This window comes from Arvicanthis niloticus, chromosome 9 (genome assembly GCF_011762505.2).
Source record: "Arvicanthis niloticus isolate mArvNil1 chromosome 9, mArvNil1.pat.X, whole genome shotgun sequence".
Classification (NCBI taxonomy): Eukaryota; Metazoa; Chordata; class Mammalia; order Rodentia; family Muridae; genus Arvicanthis; species Arvicanthis niloticus.
The window spans coordinates 60643738-60667452 of record NC_047666.1 but is presented as its reverse complement, the minus strand read 5'-3'; the positions used below and the strand labels follow the sequence as shown (position 1 = coordinate 60667452).

At 45.8% G+C, this 23715-nt stretch overlaps 1 protein-coding gene across 3 annotated transcripts in view; it reads left to right on the top strand.

The window, feature by feature from the left end:
* The window catches only part of LOC117715326 (solute carrier family 2, facilitated glucose transporter member 3), a 67516-nt gene extending 49272 nt beyond the window's left edge, over positions 1-18244 (top strand). Inside the window, exons 1-10 of one of the 3 annotated variants that reach the window (XM_034512091.2) lie at positions 4798-4957; positions 6779-6871; positions 7273-7433; positions 9364-9604; positions 10082-10244; positions 11060-11247; positions 13297-13401; positions 13694-13795; positions 14414-14617; positions 15917-16269. In XM_034512091.2, coding sequence (XP_034367982.1) covers positions 4943-4957; positions 6779-6871; positions 7273-7433; positions 9364-9604; positions 10082-10244; positions 11060-11247; positions 13297-13401; positions 13694-13795; positions 14414-14617; positions 15917-16126 — 1482 coding nt within the window. In that variant the 5' untranslated portion in view covers positions 4798-4942 and the 3' untranslated portion in view covers positions 16127-16269. Of the gene's footprint in view, positions 1-4797; positions 4958-6778; positions 6872-7272; positions 7434-9363; positions 9605-10081; positions 10245-11059; positions 11248-13296; positions 13402-13693; positions 13796-14413; positions 14618-15916 lie in introns of those variants that run through there. The other 2 variants (XM_034512090.2, XM_076940528.1) reach the window with 2 other exon arrangements.
* Positions 18245-23715: the final 5471 nt, after the last annotated feature.

Below are 23715 nucleotides of genomic sequence, written 5' to 3'. Positions count from 1 at the left end.
CATGTGGTTGCTGGGAATTGAACTCAGGACCTCTGGAAGAGCAGTCAGTGCTCTTAACCCCCTCCTGCCCCCCCCCCCCCCGCCATCTCTCTAGCCCCTGGCTTTTTATTTTTATTTATGTGTTTATCTGAGTACACACGTGGGTGCCTGCCGAAACCAGAAAATATCAGATGCTCTGGAGCCATAGTTACAGGCAGCTATGAGCCACCTCCTATGTGTGCTGGGGTGGAAGTGCAGTCTTCTGCAAAAGCAGCAAGCACTCTTATCACAGAGTCATTGCCAGCGTTTGGCGTGGTGGGGTTCTAGGAATAGAGTCATACCATCAAGCTTGCACATTAAGGACTTTTGTCCACAGAGTCATTCTATAGACCGGGACTTGAATTTAAGCCTGAAAACGTGACACAGAGATGATGAGAACACTATTTAACTGGATCCGTCCATTTTCTGTTGCTATAATAAAATACTTGAGTAGCCTGAAATTCTTGATCCTTGATTCACCCAGAGCCAGGACTGAAAGCATAAGTCTGTCTTACTGCAAAGAGCCTGAAAAGAGGTTTAGGGACTTGGGAAATGGACCAGAGAATAAAGACACTGGCTTCCAAGCCTTACAACAGAGCTCAATTCCTGGGGTCATGTCGTAGAAAGAGAAGAGAACAGACTCTCAAAAGTTGTCCTCTGACCCATGAGTGATGAGTGTGCTAAGACACACACACACACACACACACACACACACACACACACACATATAAAGTGCTGGCCCAGGCCTTACTACTTAAAGGTTTTCTTTCCCTTTAGCATGGCGACGACGCTGGACCTGGCTTCTAGCACAGGAACCTTTGGAGAACACACTTATCCATTCATGGCATATAGTAGCTACATGTGCAGGATTCCAGGGTAGCCTTGATTGATTCTGGTGTTCTCCGTAGGCTTTGCCTAGCATTACATCACATTGAATTATTTCCCTGTGGGGTGGCCCACTCGTGTGGGTGGTGTGTTTGTGTGTGATTGAACTCAGGTCGTTGGGTTCAAAACTACAGTTTCATTTTAAAATAGCATTTCAGGCTGGGAATACAGCTCAGTGGTAGAGTGCATGCCTAGCATGTATTCAAAAGGACCTATGTTCAGTACCCAGTGTGGGGGTGGGTGTGTGGGGTGGGTGGGAGAAATGAAAAGAAAGAGGATATTTCATCTCGATACCTGAAATTTGGGTGTTCCATCTGAGGTGCGCTGTAAGTGTAAGATGCACATTGGATTCTGAAGGCCTGGTGCAAAAACAAAACAACAAAACAAAACAAAAAACCCAAGATAGATTATTAATAATTTTTATGTTGGTTAAATACTAATATGAGAACTTTGAGGCCAGAGACTGGTATGGCTCAGCCCCGGCTTGAATCCCCAGCAATGCAAAGACAAAAAGAGAGTGAAGTGAAACAGAATTTGCAACACATCAGATAGGGTAAATAATTATATAATAAAATTAGCGTGTGTGCTTTAGCTTTTTTGTTAACGCTGCTGGAATTTTTAACCAGTGGCTCACGTGTCTGTAGTCAAAGGTGCTTTGAACCCAGGGCTTAAGGAGGCACCACTGAAGATCTTGAGCAGATTGCTGTGCTTTGAATTTTAACTTAGGGTCAACACTACTTTGGAATTTGTTCCTGGAGACTTTGGGACAGGCGAGATCTGCCCCAGTGATGAGAAGCTGGGAGGTGGAATCCGGTTTTCAGGATAGGCCGGAGGCAGTGATGAATGGTTATACGCAGTGTAAACAGGAGAAGCGGCATTTCTCAGATTTTTCCTTTCTTCACCCCAGGGCTTCGCTTCTTTTCTTCTTTTTTTCGTTTCTTTTCCTTTCTTCTTTCCTTTCTATTTTTAACAGTGTTTTCAGATTTTTTTTAACAGGGTTTTCAGATTTAAAGTGAATTATGGGGACCCCTCACCTGGTAGGGAAAGATCAGAATCAGCCCTGTGAGACCAGGCAGGTTGCTGTTTGTGAGAGCTGGCACAGCTGTAGAGCACAGAATCTGGGCGGTTGTTACAGCGTCTCACCTTGTGTTTTCCCAGGCCGGCTGCCACTGGGCTGAGTTTAAAGTGCTCTTTTGTAGGATCCTTTGTCCTTCTGCTTAGTCTCCACACCAGCAAACCTCAACCCCAGGTAGCAGCAGGGGGCCAGAGTGGGGCACCCTTTGTGCAGGTGTGTGCATTGGGAACTGGTATCCCAGGCTATTGTTCCTGTTGTTCCCTCTCTCCTAAGCACACCTACTTTGCTCTTAGCTCCCAACTGGGTAAATTTATTAAAGTCCCCTTCATGCTTCCCCCTCTTCGATACCCAGGAAACACAGGAGAGCTCGAAAGCAATCTAAGGGCACGTGGTAGGTAGGTGTTGTTACTGCATCTCAGCCATGAGGCCACCGTTGAGTGCATTGTCCCTCAGGGTTGGTCACCCTCACTGGGACTTGGACTTTTCAGTCAAGTGGCATCCACTCCCACAACGCGCACGGAGGAGCCCAGGGAAACTGTCACAGCTACTCGGCAGCTGATATGTGTTGCTCGAGATAGGGACCATCTGTCTTGGACTCTACTGCAAAGACCACAGTAGTATGAGGCATTGTTGGCTTAAGCATCGGACGAGCTACTGCTTCAGAGAGTATTTGTCTCAGTTTGTTAAGCACATTTTAGATTCTTGGGCTTCAGCTAAATTCCAGCTGTAATCTTTAAAACACATACAAATCACTACATACAAGCATAACTTTGTTATCGCCTGGTAGGTTGCCTCTTTCACAGCTAATCTTCGGCTTTGGAGCATCTGTCTTTCCCAGATCACTTCCACCCTCTGGAGTGCCTTTAAAAAAGAAAAAGAGGAAAAAAAAATTTTTTTTAACGCATCGTGGGTGTTTTGCCTACATGTATGTCTGTGCACCAAATGTGCACAGAGCCCGGAAGGCTAGAAGGGATCAGGTCTTGATCTATGGAGCAAGTTCTAGTACAGCCAAGGCCCCAGAGAGAAACCCTGTCTCAAAAACAAAACAAAACAAAAAAACAAAAAGAGGACAACTTTGTAGACTTGGTTTTCTCCTGACACCATGTGGGTCCTGGGGATGGAACTCAGGTCGCCAGACTTGGTAACAAGTGCCTTTTACCTGATGAGCCATCTTTTTTTTGTTGTTTGTTTGTTTGTTTTTCGAGACAGGGTTTCTCTGTGTAGCCCTGGCCGTCCTGGAACTCACTCTGTAGACCAGGCTGGCCTCAAACTCAGAAATCCGCCTGCCTCTGCCTCCCAAGTGCTGGGATTAAAGGCATGCGCCACCACTGCTCGGCCCTGCAGAGCCATCTTGACAACCTTCATTATTTCTACTGTGGCTACAAGAAAATGGTGTGTTGCATCAGTGGCTTGAATTCTATTTCTACTGGCTGGCACTGGCCTTTGGGCATTGTTATTCCTTTGGCCGCTAAATTCAGTTGCTGTGGTAATTAAACGGGGCTTCCGACTCAATGCTTCTAGGAAAGAAAAATGGAGGGAGGAACAGGGAGGAAGGGGTGCAACCTCAGGGAAGGTTTCCTTGCGCCGCCGCACGGTTCACTTCACCTCAGTTTTCTCAGCAAGCATCCGATATGGGGGAGACCCTCCTTTAAGGAGAAAGGGACCAGATTTGCTTCAGTTCAGTCCATCAGTCTAGAACTTTGACCAGAAAGTCAGGGAGTGAAGATGTCTTTCCTTCCTCCTGCTTATACTAAGCCACCCTTCAGGGGAGGGGTCGCCTCCCCTCCTCCCACCGGGAGTCAAAGTTGAGAGCCTCGGTCTCATGTGTCTATCACATGCTCAGCTGCTTCACTCTGGAACTCACCTGAAATCCGGCCTGCTTCCTGCAGGCCATCACTGACTGGCCTTTCTTGAGCTCTCATGTCGCCTACCCAATTTTTTAGGTTTCTTGTACAGTTTGGTAGTCACTTGTCTTGAGTTTGTCTTTCGAGAAACACACAATCCCCAGATAATTGTTTTGGCAAACGTTTCTTACGTTAGAATCAGTTGCCCTAGATTGATTGTTCTGGGGGGTTAACCTAGAGACAAGTGCTATCCCACTCTCTGCGGTCCACCTCCACCCCGCTTCTTGTTTCCTCGCCTGAGAGGTTTGCACTCAGCAAGTATCTGTAAGTTGAATTTGATATTTATTGTGTTTCTAGATGCTGTTAACCTCAAAACAGAGGTGAGAGTGGCAGAATTCACAATGGGTGGGGTGGCCACGCTGTGGTAAGGAACTGGGGCTGTGTACTTAATCCTTCCGGGAGCCCGGGGAGCGCGTTGATCAGACTCCAGGCTTCACACCTGGATAGATTTTCTTGGGCTGCCTCCTCCTTCAAGCCAGTCTATAGTGAAAACGCATTATAACTCCTCTGCTTCCTTGGATGACTCTCAGTTGAAAGCCAGCACCCACTCAACCGTGCCTTACATAGATTAGCTCTCCTGTCTTCAGACTTACTCCACATCCAGTGCCTTCAAATTTGCCCGCCCTCCAAACTTTTTTCAGTATTTTTTTCTGTGAAACAAAAAAGGCTCTTGAAAAAGGGAAGGAATTTGGAAGCGCTTTGAGGGGAAGGGAGAAAAAAAAAAAAAAAAGAACCGCGGGGAGGATGTGGTAAAAAAGCGGAGGAGGCTGGGAGGGTGGGTGGGGTGATTGCCTGCAAAGGCTAGGGGCCTGGGGGCTTGGAGCGGATCAGATAACAGAGGTCACTGAATTCCTGGGGTCAGAGATTAAGGATTGGAGGGAGGGAGGGGGCTGGGGGCTGCAGGCTCCACCCCTTGCGCAGAGATTATAAATAGGTAGGCTGGGCTTCGGGCTGTGATGCTCTCTGAGAGCTGCTACTGAGGACCTTTAAGAAAACTTACTGCCGAAGACAGCTGGATACCTCTAGATCTACCGTAAGACTTGAGAATTAGGTTGGGACCATGGGGACAACGAAGGTAAGAGCTGGTTGTTTTTATTTGCTTGTTTGGGGTCCTCACGAAGGCAGGATTGCCACGCTCCGGTTTCTCCTAAGTCACCGAGCCATCCGGACGGAGGCCTTTTCATATCAGCTCCAACATTCGATACCAGTGTTAACATTCTAGGCATGTCATACCTGATGAGGCTCCTCCGGGACACCTTCCTATCATGTGAAAGTCACCTAAGAAGCTGTTTGCCTCTCGGGTGTGTTTGAGGTAGCTGTAACGAGAGCGAAGAGGCTAGGGACTTGGCCGCGGGGATGATGAGTGCGTCTCGGAGCCATCTGGAAGGCGTCTTGGGAAAGCATTAGACCTTGAGGACCTGAGGTTGGCTTGGGTTTGCAGTCAGCATCCCGCCATCGGTCCTTGGGATTCCCGGTACTGTGGGGAGGGAAGTCCAATTGTCCTCACTATGGTTGTGAGCGATGGATATATCTGTGTTAGTGTGGGCGGAGGAAGCAATATTTGTAAGGGAAAGGGCATTTCCACGAAGATTAACTTGAAAATAAAGTGAATTAAGAGACTGAAAAAAATCAGGATGAAAGGGGGGATGTTTGTAAAGAGTTTTACGACAAGGAAAGGGCTTTTAACAGAACGCCTGGAAGGAAGGGACAGCACTTAACACCGAGAGGCTGGGAGGTTGCTGGGAAGGTCAGCTCACTGGTAGACACTCCCAGCCTGTCACCGGGAGTGACCTTAAGAGGAACTTAAGGACAGGTGAAGAGGTTGTGGCAGGCAGGCCAAAGAGGTCGGCCTCAGACTTCAGTTTTGAGTTGCTGCTGCCCACTTGAGTGATTTCCCAGCAAGGTGAGATGTCTGTCTGATTCCACTCTGCTAAAAATGGCTCCTAATGTGTTCAAAATGAGCGGACGCTCTGCCCAGCTGGGTGGAGAATAATACCATATTTAGAGAACAGGAAGACTCTCAAGAGGGCCAGGATGTTGTTGGTAGATTGGGTAGTCTAGAGATAAGAAAAGTAAAAAAAAAAAAAATCTGGTCATAGCAGCTCACACCTATGATCCCACACTTGAGAGGCTGAAGCAGGAGTGTGTTGAATTTGAGGTTAGCTTGGGATACAGAGTATGGAGCCTTGTCTCAAAACTATAAAGAGGGGAAGGGAATATGACTGAAAGTAGAAGTGGATGGCGGGAGAGGAGAGAAAGCAGGAATTCATACTGTTGGCCCTGGGGCTTGGGGGATTAAGCATCCCGGTCGGCCCGAGAGCAGCTCTGGCCTCTACAGTCTGTGAGATGTGGTGGACCACATGGAGCCTTGCTCTGCCCTCTATGCTTTGGGGGATTTGGGTCTGTTATGTCTTATGTTCTGAAACAAGGTCTCATTGTAGCCCAGGCTGGCCATGAATTCACGGCTATCCTCCTGCCTCAGCCTGGCATTGTGGGCATGAGCCACCACAACCCTGCATTCACGGTTCCCTAGTGCAGTCAGGTGCCTGTCTCTATCTGGTGAAGTTTTTGGTTGCCTTTTCTTTTTGAGAAGTTTAGTTCAGGTGGTCTTTGAACTCAAGATCCTACAGCGTGGGTCTCATTAGTGCTGGGATTACAGTTGTGCACTACCCTGGCCCAGCTGGTGTAGTCTGGCACTATCTATGTAGACCAGGCCAAGAGAATTGACTCAAATCCTCTTTAGGTCTTTCTTTCCAAATGCACCTGAAATCCGGGCATTCTAAGCAAAGGCAGGAGAAATACCTCAGGATGAAGGCCAACCAGGCATCATTGGAAAGAAAGGGCAAGGATGCCATTAGTCAAAGTCTGCAAGCATTTCCCCTTGTCTTCTCTCCAGGTGACCCCATCTCTGGTGTTCTCTGTGACTATTGCGGCAATTGGCTCTTTCCAGTTTGGCTACAACACTGGAGTCATCAACGCACCTGAGACAGTGAGTGTCAGAGAAGTACCTAAGTGAAAAGGAATAGCAAACTTATTTTTTAAAGTAGGACTGAGAATTGAAGATGGCTGGCTAAGATGGGGGAGGCCTGGTATTCTTTAGAAGCAGCTAAGGCAGGCTGTTTGTTCCTCAAGCTCTGCCCTCTCACCGAGTGGTGATCCATTTCCGATATTATTCCTCAGGGATTACTAAGAAAGTGGGAAGTCGTGACTGGGTGGGGTGCCCCTTTGAATATCTGTGCTGCCACCTACTGGATGTTTAGGATGATGCCCTTTTCAAACCGAGTACCTTTCCTTCCTCCTGTTCCTCTGAGGAAGCCACCCTGGTATGTCTTCTATTCTCATCTAGATTTAATGGTCTGTCCTCACACTGTGCATTTTTTTTTTATGCAGATCCTAAGGGACTTTCTTAACTACACTTTGGAAGAGCGGTTAGAAAAACTACCAAGCGAGGCGCTGCTGACCACCCTCTGGTCCTTATGTGTGGCCATCTTCTCTGTTGGTGGCATGATTGGCTCTTTTTCTGTTGGACTGTTTGTCAACCGCTTTGGCAGGTACTGATCAGACACTGGGCAAGGAATCTGCCTGTACTGGTTACACAGAAGACAGTAGAACACATCGGGTCAGGGATAAGGCTGTGTGAGAATGTATTGATTTATACTTGGGGGAAAGTTAGTTCACCTGGCCTAGTGATCTGCTGCGTGAGACCTTGATCTCGGACATTCTCATCTTATCTAGTTCCTAGGCTAGTTTAATTTTGTTAGCGTGGGGTCAGCTATGGAGTTCCTTAAACTTCTAAGGTCAAAGGTTGCTTCTTTCCCCCCTCTGAGTCACTGGCTAACTGCAGATGACCAGGCTGGCCTCTGTCAAACTCAGGTCCAGCCACCTGCCTCCGCTTCCTGGATGCTATGACACCCAGCCAGAACTTATTTTCATTTCTGAATATTTTGGGAGGTTTTCTTGGAAGTCTTTTAATTATTTTATAAAATAAATACTTTGTTTGTTTGTTTGCTTTTTCGAGGCAGAGTTTCTCTGTGTAACCCTGGCTGTCCTGAAACTCACTCTGTAGACCAGGCTGGCCTCAAACTCAGAAATCTGCCTGCCTCTGCCTCTCAAGTGCTGGGATTAAAAGTAATACTTTTTGTGATCCTTGCCATGTGGAAATGTGAGCGATGGCTCAGTAAACTTGATTTCTCTCTCCAAAGAGGAAACTGATTGAAATAAAAAAAAAAATGTCTTAAGGATCATATACTTTCAGAAATGACTAGTAATGGAATCAAAATCAAATAAAATACTCAGCTGGGCATGGCGGGACAAGCACACAGTCCTGGCACTCCAGAGATTCAGGCATGGGGAAGAAAGTGGAGGAAGAGGGGTTTTGGGGGGGGTCTTGTTTTGCTTTTTTGAGACAAGGTTTCTCTGTGTGGCCATGGCTGTCCTTAGACCAGACTGGCCTTGAACACAGAGATCAGTCTGCCTCTGCCTCTCGTGTGCTGGGACCATAACCTGTTGTAACTTTTTTTTTTTTTAACTAAAGATTTTTTTAATTATTATTATTATTATTATTTTTTACCCCTCTTAATGGTATTTGTGCACCTTGGCTGCATACTTAGGATTCCCTAGGGGGACTTTTAGGAATCCCAGTGATGTGTAATAATACTATAAGCCAATTAAGTGGGCCTCTAGGGATGGGAACCATGCATCAACATTTTTTCCCAGCTCCCTTTATAATTTATTGGTCTATCTGATCAAAGGCTCTCACAGGTCTGGTGGGCATGTTGGTGTTCAGGAAGCCAAGCAAGTGGATCTGAGTTTTGGGCTGCATAGTGGGACCTTTTCTTTAACCGCCAGAATCCCGAGGCCCCTCAGCCACTGAAGCCGCTAGTCTTTTCTGTCTCTTTGCGGCCAGCTTAGCTTGTAAAGCACTAGTTACCCCAGTTTTCAGTACTAATTAGTACTAATTAGCCCTTAACGATTTGACACAGAGCCGATGTTGCCTACCTTTTGAGTATTCAGGAAAAAAGAAAAAAATTCTTTTGTCCTACATATCCTACCATCTTTGCAACTTGTTCTATAATGAAATGTGATAAAATAGGGCTGGCCTGATAGCTCAGTATGGAGAAGCATGTGTCATGAAGCCAGATGACCTGAGGTGAATCCACATAAGGGTGAAAAAAGAGAACCACTCCAGCCAGCCACAAAGCTGCCCTCTGAGCTCCACAGGTGCTCTGTGGCATGCTGGCACCTGGACACACACACACACACACACACACAAACATAGTACCTTTTTTTTTTTTTTAAGAATAAAAAGCCCTAAGGTATAGCGCTCAGGTGAGGAGGTTCCCTCAAATTCACAAGCCCACAGCAACAAAGGGGAAAGAAATTTAAATTTAAATCCACAGAGGCTTCAAAAGAACAGAAGGATGAGGAAAGACAGACAGGGAATCTCTTGTGTTACTAACCTCTTTGTCTTTAACCTTGCAGACGCAACTCTATGCTTCTAGTCAACTTGTTGTCCATTGCTGGGGGCTGCCTTATGGGATTTGCCAAGATAGCAGAGTCTGTCGAAATGCTGATCCTGGGCCGATTGGTTATAGGCATCTTCTGTGGACTATGCACGGGCTTTGTGCCTATGTACATTGGAGAGGTGTCTCCCACTGCCCTTCGGGGTGCATTTGGCACACTGAACCAGCTGGGCATCGTTATTGGAATTCTGGTGGCTCAGGTACCTTACAGTTTTACATATTTGGTTTGTTTGTTTTTTTTTTTTTTTTTTCGAGACAGGGTCTCTCTGTGTAGCCCTGGCTGTCCTGGAACTCACTCTGTAGACCAGGCTGGCCTCGAACTCAGAAATCCGACTGCCTCTGCCTCCTAAGTGCTGGGATTAAAGGTGTGCACCACCACCACTGCCCAGCCAGTTTTACATATTTAATGGGCATTAGCTCTGTGCTCCATGAATGAACTGACATATGTGAAGCACTCTAGATCTGGCATGTGTTCAATTGTATTTATGTATACTTTTCAGATATTACTGTAGTTCATACCACACCTAATGATGTAGGCAGGGCCCAGAAAGGAATAGAAACAATTAGTTTTCTCTTTCCTGTTTATAGTAAAAGGATAAGTGATTTTTTTTTTAAATAGTGCATTTATGGCATAGAAATATAATTGGGATTAAACATTCTCTTTGTCTGGATTTAAGATCTTTGGTTTGGACTTTATCCTGGGCTCTGAAGAACTGTGGCCTGGGCTACTGGGCTTAACCGTCATTCCGGCTATCCTACAAAGCGCAGCCCTTCCATTCTGCCCTGAGAGTCCGAGATTCTTGCTCATTAACAGAAAGGAGGAAGACCAAGCTACGGAGAGTAAGTGCTGCTTATGTGTGTCGCCTGGGGAGCTTGGTTTTGTGCTTGGTGAGGGCCTTGGGTGTGTTTCTTGTCACCTCCCTTTCCTGGATCTCCATGTGCATGAAGAGTTTTCTGATTTGCTAACCTGAGTAGATCTGTATCTGGGAGACCTGGGATCTGAGGACCTAAAAGAACGGGTGGACTACAGTCTGGTGCTGTAGACAACCTTACTGCAATTTCAGTAAGGACATCCTTACGTGTATACATGGATGCAACAAAGAAGGTCGTTTGAGTTCAGACAAACATGTAAATAAACACCAGGAAGCACATACTAAATATTAACAGAGCAGCCCTTTTTTCCAGATCTTTCTCAGGACAGGCCAGTTTAAACACAATTGCCTGGCGCGTACTATAGACTGTATCTGGGAAAGCAAGAAAGCAAGGCAGGAGGCCATGACCAGATTCAGAGCTCTGTTCCGACATTCCAGCAAGAATAGGCATGTCTTATGAAGTGAATGTAGATGTTTGTCATAGGAGGTATGGAGTCACATCCAGGAACAATCTAGGGAACAAAATGCACTTGAGGTAAAAGGCCCTCTGCTTCCCTACCCTCACTCCCCCAGCCTCTCTCTCAGTTCTCCAAAGGCATTGTTGACCATTGTCATTCTTTTGACCATGTTCTGACATGGATGTCTGAGTCAGAAGCTGAGACTGAAGTAGGAAGACAAGCAAAGATGGATGCTCTAGGTGCTTGCCGACTGGCAGGAAATGTGTGTGGTGGCAGGGGTTGGGAGACACACAGTATCTTTATTCTTTTTGTCTCTTTTCCCCAGTCCTTCAGCGGTTGTGGGGCACCCAGGATGTGGTCCAGGAGATCCAGGAGATGAAAGAGGAGAGTGTCAAGATGTCACAGGAGAAGCAGGTCACTGTGCTGGAGCTCTTCAGGTCACCTAACTACGTCCAGCCCCTTCTCATCTCCATTGTCCTCCAGCTGTCTCAGCAATTCTCTGGGATCAATGCTGTGAGTATCTGCCAGGGGCCTGGCCCAGAGGCACCCCTGAAATCGCTCGCATTTGTTGGCAGGTTGGCATGTGTCTGTAGAATGTAATGACTCCAGAAGCTGGAACAGGAGGGTCATTAATTAGTGCCCAAGAATGTGAGGTCAGCGACAGGAGTAATACAGTCATAGCAACATCAATAGCAAGAACTCCATGGCAACAGAAAAAGCTGTGTCTGTAATTTCAGAGCTCAAGACAGGAGGATCACCTAAGTTTGAGACCAGCCAGGGCTTAAAAAAAAAAATGATGTCGATAAGATGGCAGAGTGCTTTCCTAGTTTGCATGAAGCCCCTTGGTTTGATCCTGGGCACATTGTGATTGTAAATCTGGTGTGGTGGGGCCCCATGGCTGCAATCCCAGCGCTCCTGAGGGGAGGGACAGGAAGATGAGTAGTTCAAGATCACTCTCAAATATATATTGAGTTGAGGACTAGCCTTAGCTACATGAGATCCTCACCAAGGAAAAGGCGGGGGGGGGGGGCGGGGGGGGCTGAATCTGTTAGTTTGAAAGCTTCCTACGGGACTCCTTACCTGCACTCTCCCAAGGAATTTTGACAGATCCCACTCAGATTTCCTTATTTGAAAATGATAGTACAGTCATATATTACTAGAATAAAAAGAATAATGCTGAGAACAGACGGAACAGCAGAGCTGCGATGGCTGTGAAAGCATGGTTGCACAAAGCCTCGGAATGTGCACTTGTCTGTTACCTACCAAACACAGCTCCTGGCTGCCTCACCCGAGTCCTGCAAAACAGGACCCAAAACACCACCCCCAACTGAGGTGCACAGTGCAAGCTGCCCCTGTCCCACCTCACTGTATTCGTTACTGGACTAACTCCCACTCTCTCAATGAGCGGAGCTTGGCCTGAGTATAGTCTACCCCAAACCTGCAGGGCTGTATTTTTTTTTTTGGTTTTTCAAGACAGGGTTTTTCTATATAGCCGTGGCTGTCCTGGAACTCACTCTGTAGACCAGGCTGGCCTCGAACTCAGAAATCCACCTGCCTCTGCCTCCCAAGTGCTGGTATTAAAGGCGTGCGCCACCACTGCCCGGCAAGGGCTGTATTTTCCCGAGTCTCTTATGAACGAGGCCTGGACTTATTTCTTAAAAAGTAAAGCCAGTTGGGCATGGTGACTCACACCTTTAATCCCAGCACTGGGAAGGTCTGCAGAGTGAGGACTAGGAGAACCAGAACTACATAGAGAGGCCTTGTCTCAAAAGCAACAACAACAAAAAGGGAAACCCAGTGTCCAGTATGCTTAGAAGTCACTTCACCAATTGTGAGATGTGACGTGTCCCTCCATTAGCTTCTTGTCTTACAGAGTTAGGGGTTAAAGGCAGGCCCGCATTACTGAGCCTGTGTTGTTATGTTGTTACTGAGCTGTGTTGCCAGCCCTCAGGGTTTGTCAGTGTATGGTGGTTTTTCTCTCTTTTGTGCTGGTGTTTGAGATGGGGTCTCCCTCTATAGACCAGTCTGGCTTGAACTCACAGATTCTCTTGCTTCTGCCTCCTAGGTGTTGGGATTAAAGGTTTGTGCCACCATGCCATGCATAATAATTTTAAGAAGGACCTAAAGGCAAAGGTGCCAGTGGTGGCACACTTCTGTAATCTTAACTAGGGAGGGTGAGACAGCAGAATTAGGAGTCAAAGGCCATCTTGCGCTAGGTAGTGAAACAAGAGAGAGACAAAGACTTAAATAATCAGCAAAGTAGACGTAAGAAAGTGATGGAACTGGGTAGGCTTGGTGTCACCTTCTTGTAATCCCTGCACTGGAGAGGCAGAGGCTACCAAGTAATACTTGTTATACCCCTACCCCACCCCACCCCTAAAAAAGAAAAGTCAACTAAAGTGTGGGTCTTATCTTAGGAACAATGCAGCAGAACAATGGGAGGTGGAGGGTGCAGGAGTCATATGCTGGCCAAGGACTCCAGTGTTCCTGGGGTACAGTCCGTGACGCCGCCTCTGTTTCCTTCTGCGGTGCGGTCAGTGATGCTCTTCTGTTCCCTTCTAGGTGTTCTATTACTCAACAGGAATCTTCAAGGATGCAGGTGTTCAGGAGCCGATCTATGCCACGATTGGAGCGGGTGTGGTTAATACTATCTTCACTGTCGTCTCTGTAAGTATGGATAGTTTGGATGAGGGATGGGAATGAGAGAAACAAGAATTCTTCCTTCAAGTGTTCAAGCATAGACTGCCTCGCTTTCAATTTCTCACATCTAGTTAAAACCATTTTATTGCTTTCCCCTGGGAAAAATAATATTGACTGATGGGTGTAAGTAATCTTCACTCACCCAGCAAATATGGAACGGGTGGGAAAGGGGAAGTGTGGACAGATTAGGTGTGCCTGGAGAAGGGGGGCCGGGGATAACACTTCGTGTTCACGGAATCAGAAATGTCTTGCCTTCTAGCTGTTCCTGGTGGAGAAGGCAGGGAGGAGAACCCTGCACATGATAGGCCTGGGAGGCATGGCTATTTGTTCCATTTTCATGACGGTTTCTTTGTTACTAAAGGTGAGTCCTCTTTGAGTGGCGGAAGGGACGGGGTTGATGAGGCTGTAGTTTACTCTCTGTGACAGGGGCTGGGGTATTGACCTTCAAGGTCATCAATAAAGTCAAATTTGAGATTTCCAAAAGTTCTATTGAAGGTATATACCTTTAGAGATAGGTAAATGGGTATCATTGCAATGCATGTAATCTCGCTTGTTACCATGCATTGTCTGAGTCAGTTCTGAGGTAAAGACTTATGTAGCCTTGGATGGCCTTGAATTCCTAATCTTCCAGCTGCTCTATGCCCTGTGGGTCAGGGGCACCTGAGCAGTGTCCTCAGGCTTGGTGATCAGCACCCCTATCTGCTGAGCCATCTTGCAAGCCATATCTAATTTAATTCTTAACAGTCATCTCAAAGGCCAGGCTTTGGCAGTAACAGAAATCACTTTGAGGTAGTTCCATTTTACAGATGTTAACATGGTCTTGGTACAGAGTGAGAAGGCTGAGGTCCTATAGCTTGGATTCAGAACCACTATGCTTTTTACTCACAAGCTGAGTGACTGCTTTAGATAATAGCTCCAAAAATGAACGCTACGTCATGCTGCATTTGAACGGACTTTGCTTGCTTTCTTTCTCTTGCAGGATGAATATGAAGCCATGAGCTTTGTATGTATTGTGGCTATCCTGGTCTACGTGGCCTTCTTTGAGATTGGACCTGGCCCCATTCCCTGGTTTATTGTGGCTGAACTCTTCAGCCAGGGTCCCCGCCCAGCTGCCATTGCAGTGGCTGGCTGTTCTAACTGGACCTCCAACTTTTTGGTTGGAATGTTCTTCCCCTCAGCTGCAGTAAGTAAATCTAAAGTTAAACACACTCTCTCACAAACCAGCTGACTTATTTTCAACACACTTAAGATTCACCTTGGTAGTGGGCACGCTCCAGGGGAAATCATTGTGTCAAGCACCTTAAATCAGACTTGCTGCTTCATTCTCAAGAAAACGGGAGACGGGAAGGATGAGCCAGTCACGGAGCTCATGGTTGCAATCCCAGCACTTGGGATGCTGTGGTAAGAAGGTGGGTTATAAGGTTGTGACCAGCCTGAGCGACAGTTGAGACCCTGTATCAAAACAACAAAAAAATTTGGAGGAAAAACTGGAAACTGGATCTGAGACAGTGTAGGAATAGGACAGTACCAAGTACCCAAACTTTTCAGACCAACACTGAAATCATCATTTAAGTCAGCACTGAGAACCAGGTGCTTCAGGATTTCCTGTTAGAAAGTGACCTGGAGCTGATTTATTATATAAACGAACCATTTTCTATTTCCACAAGTCTTTCTAACACGTCTGTATTGTGGATCATGTGTCTTAATATCAAAAATCCCCAGAAGGACCAGAAGTGGTGACACACACATTTTTTTTTAATATGTATATTTTATGTGTGAGGGTGTTTTGCCTGTGTATGTCTGTGTACTTTTGTGCCTGGGTTACAGGCCATTATGAATGAACTGCCTTATGGATGCAGGAATAACAGCCTGAGTCCTCTTGTTATCTTAACCACTGAGACATCTCTCCAGCCCCAGCCTTTGCCTTTAATCCCAGCACTCAGGAAACCGGCAGATGGATCTCGTGAGTTCAAGGGCAGTATAGTCTCATAGTGAGTTCCAGGACAGCCAGAGCTAAAAAGTGAGGCCCTGTCTCAAAAACCAGAAACAAAGCCAAACAGAAATCCGCAGGAAGTGTTTGGAAGCAGCTAGTTTTGGTGACTACAAAAAGGGATGACATATGACTTGCAGAGATACATAGTGGCACCATAAGTGAATTGACCAGTGGTGCTTGCTGTTCAGTGTGGAAGACTTGTAGGCCAGTCAGAGAGAAACGTGAGGCTCCACTCACGTTTATGAACACTTTTTTAAAAAATTATTTTATTTATATGAGTACACTGTAGCTGTCATCAGACACACCAGAAGAGGGCATCAGATCCCATTACAGATGGTTGTTGCTGGGAATTGAACTCAGGACCTCTGGAAGAGGTCAGTGCTCTTAACCACTGAGCCACCTTCCAGCCCGCTTATGAACAGTTAAATTGGTAAATTTGTATGAAACAGTCAACTACCAATGAGCAGCCTTCTTTCTTCTGTCTCCTAGGCCTACTTGGGAGCCTACGTTTTTATCATCTTCGCTGCCTTCCTTGTTTTCTTCCTAATCTTCACCTTCTTCAAAGTCCCGGAGACCAAAGGCAGGACTTTCGAGGAAATTGCCCGGACCTTCGAGGGACAGGCGCAGTCTGGGAAAGGCCCTGCTGGTGTGGAGTTAAACAGCATGCAGCCTATCAAGGAGACCCCTGGCAATGCCTGAGCCGGACCTCCTCCTTCACCTCCCTCCACTGTGGAAAGCAACCTCCCCTGAAGTGGGGAGACCTCATCAGGATGAACCAGGACTGCTTCCGAGCGCTGCTACTCTCACCCCACACACTCCATGAAAACTCAGCTGCACCCAATGCTGGGGTTGGTCCAATTGCCAATGGCTTTTAAGTGTTTGATTTGGGGGATACTTAACTTCTCTTGTAATCAGGAAAGACCAAGTAAGCCTACCTTCATAGCGGGAGGGAAGGGGCCGCAGCTCCCCTTAGGTTCTAACCCCCCCTCCCGCTCACTAGGACAACTAGGGAGTAGGGGGTGGGGTACAGCCCCACCCCCACTACCACCTTAGCTTGCCAGGGAAAAAAGATCTTCATAGCCAGTGTGGGGGGCCCTAGGGATTGAACAAGAGAGCTCTCCTCACTTGATACAGCTCTGCACAGCAAAGTAACTTGACTTTTATTTATTTTATCTTCAGGTTGAATTGCATAAATATTTATTTTTTTAAGTGTCATTTTACCAAATAATGAGACAGTAATGAAATTGAGGTTGGAGGGAGGTGTTTAAAGAGAGGTTCTGGAGGAAAGAAAGTTTGGTGCTGGAGAGAGGGTACAACAGGGAGGATGGATGTTACTGGTGGCCTTTGAGCCACCTCCTTTGTAGATGGAGGGAGACTATCCCTTGTTATTTCTCAGAAGAGCGAGTGCCTGTACTAAAAGGCTCATGGCTTTCTGTGGGTCTTTTCTTTTAAGATTATAGTTTTTATGTAGTGTTACTAAAATCTAGGCTTGTTACTGAAGTGGGCTTTGTAGTTAGTGGTATTGATGGATTTTTATGTTACATGGAGTCCAGAAAAGGGAGGGCTCGCTGCAAGCCTTTCCTTTCCCTGGACCAAACAACTCTCTCTGTCCTGTGAACTTGCCTTTTCTTTTCTGTTGTTCACCAGTGAGTGAGCCATAAGGATAGAAGTTGTTGAGAGGCATTATTTTTTTTTTCAACTTGGTTTTTTAAGAGGTTTTATGTGTTGATTTGTTTTATTTTGGTTTAAAGGGATTCATAGCTAACTTGGATTTTGTTACGTCAGCTCTGGGAGAGGATTTTTGCTGGATGACTATTAACTACCTGATTTGAGTGAGTCCATTGTTGCTCTGGAGTCCTGGCATGCTAGCCTATGTCTGTTACAGTCTCAGGCTGCCCTTGTTTCCACATCCCCTGTTATATTGTGCTACGTGCCCAAGGGGCCTTGACTCTCCTACACACATTAGAGGCAACGGGAATGAGTGTGCAGCGTGGTCCACGCTTGAGGACATGAATGTCTGTGCACTGTCACTTTGCTCTGGGCGTGAAGTCCCTGGTCCCCTTCCTCCTGTAGCTTTTTTTTTTTTTTTTTTTTTTTTTGATTGACTACTGGAACTCAACCCTGTGTACAGAAGCCATACTGCCTCTGCTGGGTGGCATTTGCACCCAGGATCAGAAGCCACTCATTGGGTTCCCTGTTCCTGTTGGAGATGGGTGCTTCCTTGAAGTCTGAGGATGGAAGGCTCTGCCTCACTCCAGCTAGGAGGCACAATGCAAAGGTGTGAGGTCAGGGCTGTGGCTCCTGAAGACCCAGTTGTGGGCAGAGGGAGGCTTTATTTAAAGGGAGTTAAGAAACGTGGCATTTTGGTATATTGAGAGCATTGCCAAGATTCCCTCCTGGAATCATAGGTCACAGACAGACACCTTCCCAACTGTCCCCTTCTCCACTTCCATAAATGGAGACAACCCTGATGACCCTCATCCCTTTTCCATAGGTCACTGGATCCCACTGTCCTTCCTCGGTGCTTACACATTTCAGACCCTTTAGGCAAACCCTTACGTGGAGCTCAGTGCTCGGTTTCAGTACTCACTCGCCACTCCCTGTGGCCATTGAGAGTTTGGCTTTAAAAACTCATTGCTATGGGAAGAAAGGCTCTTTCTTTGCTGGGAAAGGGGACTCCTAACCTCTTCTGGTTGGCAGTAATGCTGGGTGGAGTTTTTACATTTGCCAATGGCCAGCTTGTGAATATCTTCATATATACTTTCTATTAATGTTACTGTAGTTTCTGTTTTGAAATAAAAAAAACTTCTGAATGTATGTATCGTGTCACAAGCTTATTTTCCCCCTCTTTCTCATTATGCTTTTTAAAAAACCCTAAATTCCAGCTGTGGGGCTAGGAACATAGCTCAGTTTATAGGTCATCCTTTGGGCTCAGAGCCTTGGGTTCAACCTTCACACCCCCAGCACAAACTAGGTTGTAGAGCATACCTGTAATCCAAGCACTCCTGGGGCAGAGGCAGGAACATAAGTAAAGGTGACCTTAGCAAGTTTGAGACCAACTACAACTGCTGGTCAAGATGAGCAGTACGTCCTCCATGGGTTAGCCGAGAAGGCTTTTCCACGTTGCTCTTGGTTCTCCCATTTTTATTTTTCAATAGCTCTCCCAGTCTCTCTGAAATTCATTCCAAGCTTTTACACAGATTTGCATGACAGCCACTCTCCTAGAGATGCACAGAGCGCTCACCCACAGTCAGCCTGTGGTGTAGTGCAATCCCTTCCAGTGCGGAATTGCTACCTTTGGGTTGGTTTGCCTTTTGCTTCCAGCCCTTGTTCCTATAAAAACAACCCATCTGATGCACCTGTTCTCACCACACACCTTCATCTGTTAGTCCTGACTGTGAGCTGCAAATATCGACTGGGTCTCCCTGACTTGGAGCCCCTCAGTGTAAGGATTAAAGGGGTGCACCTCTGTGCCTAGTGGGCTTCATTGATTTTGGAGGGGACATACCGCTCTAAGCTCACTATGTAGACCAAGTTGGCCACCCGGAACCTGGCAATCCTGCCTGTGCCTTTTCAGTGCTGGACTGACTTAGAGGAGTGTGTCCCCACACTTGGCTTTCAAATATACAAATAAAGTCTTCCTTATTCCAGAACTTTCCTTACATTGTGGTTCTGTGGATGAAAGGATGATGGATCCCTCCCTGCCTATCAGAAAAGCTTAGTTGCAGCTGGGAGCTGGTGCCTGACTTTAATCCCAGCATGCAAGGGGCAGAGGCAAACGAATCTCAGAATCTGAGTCCAGCCTGGTCTACAGAGTGGTTCCAGGACAGCCAGGGCTACTCAGAAAACCCCTGTCTCAAAATAAATTAAAGAAACATTAACAGCCAGCTAATCCAAAATGGCTGGCTGTGAACAGAAAGTCCAAAACTCCAGTAGTTGCTTATAGACTAAACAAGACTGGATGTCTCCTGCTGATCTGTGTATGCTGAACTCCCCAAGATTTATTTAGGTTGTAATGCCAGTAAAGGAATGGATGTATGTGCTGGCAAGGTGAGGACAAGCAGGCAAGAAGCAAAAGTTTCCTTCTTAACTGTTCATATATAGGCTTGCAGCAGGAAGTGTGGCCCAGATTGAATTTGTAACTTCCTGACTCAAGATGAGGATCCAGGCCAAGCAATGGTGGCACATGCTTTTAATCCCAGCACTCAGGGAGGCAGAGGCAGGTGGATCTTTTCAAGTTCAAGGCCACCCTGGTCTACAGAGTGAGTTCCACAATAACCAGAGCTATACAAGAGAAACCCTATCTTGAAGAACAAAACAAAATAATAAAATTATGATGGGGCTGACGAAATGTCTCAGATGTTAAGACCACTGGCAGTTCTTTCGGAGACCCAAGTTCCAATTCTCAGCCCCACATGATAGCTCCCAACTGTAATTCCAGTTCCAGGGAATCTGACACCCTCATAGAGACATACATGCAGGCAAAACGCCAACACACATAAAATAGGAATAAAGAAACCATTAAAAATGTTTTAAAAGCTGGGACATGGTGGTAGGTACAGGCCATTAATCCAAGCACTTGGGTTGAAGAGGGCAGGCAGATCTCTGAGTTTGAGGGCATCTTAGTCTACAGAGCGTGTTCCAGGATAGCCAAGGCTACCTAGGGAAAGCCTGTCTCAAAATAACAGAACAAACAAGCAAAAAAGTTTAAGGAAAAAAAAAAAAAAAACAAAAAACCCATAGATAAAAGCAGCATCCCTGCCCTACCTCCCTGACATAACTGTAGCCATTGTGCTTCAGGCCTGCCAGGCATACCATACTGCCGACACAAAATGCAGCTTGGTTATCAGTATAGAAAACCAGTTTGGCTCAGAACGAGGTCGAGTTGACTATACATCCTGTTATGCTCAAATGTTTGTTACCATGTTTTGAGGACTGTTCTCAGAAATTTCCCAGCCATAGCCTTCACTCAGAGCCAAACAAGATAGAAGTCAGGTTGAACTGTTACGTCTAAACTACTATAGAAACTTGGAATTATGCCAACCACTCTGCAGCCTCCTCTGTATCTCTGCTCATGAGATCATTAGGGTTTCTTCCCTATATAAACTGATCCTGGACAATGTCCGTGATTGCAGCTCCCAACTCCCACATCTGAGCTGCATCCCTGATTGATCAGTCCTGGGGTGTGCATTCAATAAACCACCCCTGTCTGGCTGAGCCTGGTGTTTGTGTGGTTTGTGGGGTGATTCCTGGACCTTAACAAAACAAAAAGAATAGGACAGTAATCTCTCTACTTTTACAGCCAAAGAAAGAAAGAAAAAAAGCCAAGCCTAAAGGATTAAATGACATTGATCTAAGGACTGTTAAAAAAAAAAAATTTCTGGCCAGAGAGATGGCTCAGTGGTTAAGAGCACTGGCTGCTCCTTTAGAGATCCTGGGTTCAATTCCCAAGGACCATATATGGTGGCTCCCAACCATCTGTAATGGGGTCTGATGAGCTCTTCTGATGCATAGTTGTATGTGCAGATGGAGTATTCATAAACATAAAATAAATCTTTTTTTTAAATCTGGATTTTTAAGTGATTTGTAACTTCCCACTTCAAAATTCGGGTAATGTGTCCTCCACTTCTGGATTGTGATTCATTCCAGCTACAATCAAGATGACAACCAGGAAAAACCATCACAACATGCAACATAGCACCATGTTTGAGAGTCAGGGCCTTGGGCAGTTCTCCAGCCATTTCTTTCTTTCTTTTTTTTTTTTTTCTTTTTTTTCCCCCTTCCCTTCTCCCTCTTGCTCCATCCCCAAGTACACTGTAGCTGTCTTCAGACACCCATATGAGGGAATCAGATCCCATTAGAGATGGTTGTGACCCACCATGTGGTTGCTGGGATTTGAACTCATGACCTCCGGAAGAGCAGTTGGTGCTCTTAACCGCTAAGCCATCTCTCCAGCCCCATCTCCAGCCGTTTAAATAAAAGAATAGATTGTTCCCACATGGGAACATACAGGGACTACTCTAAGATCAATAGTCACAAGAGAAGGAAGGCTTCCAGACACTCAGAGTGGAAATACAGCCTTCTGGTGGACCTTCTCATAAGTGGCTAACACTAGAAAGGTTACCGAGAAAATATGCCGATAATGTACATGCAGCAGAAGAAATCTAATATCCTCATAAATCCAGAAGCAGAAGCCTTCGGAAGAATAGAGTCACACTAACATCTATAAAGAGGTGATGTTTTCCCAAGGGAGTTAAACATTAAGCATCTTTGCTGCTAATTGAGTTTTTAATCTTAATGTCTGAATCAGAACTGTTTTCCTTGTGGAATGACTGACTTCCTCACAGTGAAAAGATTTGCCACTGGACTCAGCTGTGTGAGGATAATGAGTGATTTTGTCTCATTAGTGATTATTCTTGTCTTTTCTTTTCCTTTGTGTTTGTGTATGTGTGTGTGTGCGCATGTATTTTATGTATCACAAGTTGGCCTCAAACTAGATATGCAGCAAAGAATACCTTTGAACCCTTGACTTTTCTGCTTCTTTTTCTCAAATGGCCTTACAGGTTACAGGACCAGCATTTAATGTATGTATCATACACACGTGTGTGTGGTATGTGTGTATATGTATGTATATATGTACATATTATATGCACATGTATGTATATATGTGTGTATTTTACAGATAAACATATATGTATACATACATACATACAGGCATACAGGTATAATGCTCATATACAGAAAATAAACATGATTTTTTTATTCAAGTATTGATTTTTCTTCTATTAAGCTTTTCATTCCTTTCTTCCCCTTGCGCTCTCTATTTGACTCTGGAGAAGACCCTTTAGTTCACCAAGTATGTCTGTCTAGCCCATCCTTGTCACTGATTTGCCACCTGAAACCACATACAGTTGAGGAATATGTGGGTATCTGCCCTCCTCTTTTTGGCCATCCAAGTTACAACTGGAAGACAATTTAGAGACTGATGAGCCCAATGCAACAGGGGACCAGAAGGGGGAGCTGCAATCCTCCAGTAAGATTCTTTCTGTGGCTCTGCCCGAGGCAAAACAGTCTAGACTGGTCCAGGATTCAGATTTCAGGATTGGAGGTATAGATAGTTTCCGGAGTGAGAGAGCAAGTGTGGCGTCTTGGGTTCCAGACCCAATTCTGCAATAGGAACTTAAGCTAATTTCACCTTTGAAACTGTTCATGGAAGCTAAGGACAGTGGCTAACACCTGTAGTCTTGGCTATTGGAAGGTCTGAGTCAGGAGGGTCCCTTGAGCTCGGACATAAAGGCCATATAATGAGACCCCATAACTTACATATATATATATATATATATATATATATATATATATATATATATATATATATATATATATATATACATATATTTATATATATATATAAATATATATATTTGTTGTTGTTGTTGTTTCAAGACAGGGTTTCTCTGTGTAGCCTTGGCTGGCCTGGAACTCACAAATCTGCCTGTCTCTGCCTCTCAAGTGCCGGGATTAAAGGCATGTATCACCACTGCCCGGCTAATGACAATATTTTATTGTTGTTGGTTGTTGGTTGGTTGGTTGGTTGGTTGGTTGGTTTTGTTTTAAGACAAGGTCTCACTATAGCCTTGGATGGCCTGAAACTCAGAGATTCTCCTGCCTCTGGTTCCTAAATGCTGGGTTTAAAAGCATGTGTTACCAATATGGCCAGTAATAAATATTTTGTTTGTTTGTTTGTTTGGTTGGTTGGTTGGTTTGGGTTGGGTTTTAAGACAGGGTTTCTTTGTGTAACCCTGGCTGTCCTGGAACTCACTTTGTAGACCAAGCTGGCCTCAAGCCTATGTCTGTCTCTCAAGTACTGGGATTAAAGGCATGAGCAGATAGCACCCAACATCAAAGATATTTTAGCATAAGCCTAAGGATGTGGGTTAAGAGACAGACAGATTTGCTCAGAAGAGTGATGTCCAGCTGGGCAGTGGTGGCACACACCTTTAATCCCAGCACTTGGGAGGCAGAGGTAAGCAGATTTCTGAGTTTGAGGCCAGCCTGGTCTACAGAGTGAGTTCCAGGACAGCCAGAGATACAGAGAAACCCTGTCTCGAAAAACAAGAAGAAGAAGAAGAGGAAGAGGAGGAAGAAGAAGAAGAAGAAGAGGAGGAGGAGGAGGAGGAGGAGGAGGAGGAGGAGGAGGCGGAGGCGGAGGCGGAGGCGGAGGCGGAGGCGGAGGCGGAGGCGGAGAGTAATGTCCGTGTCTACTGAGAGAATAACTGTGGGCTTACAAA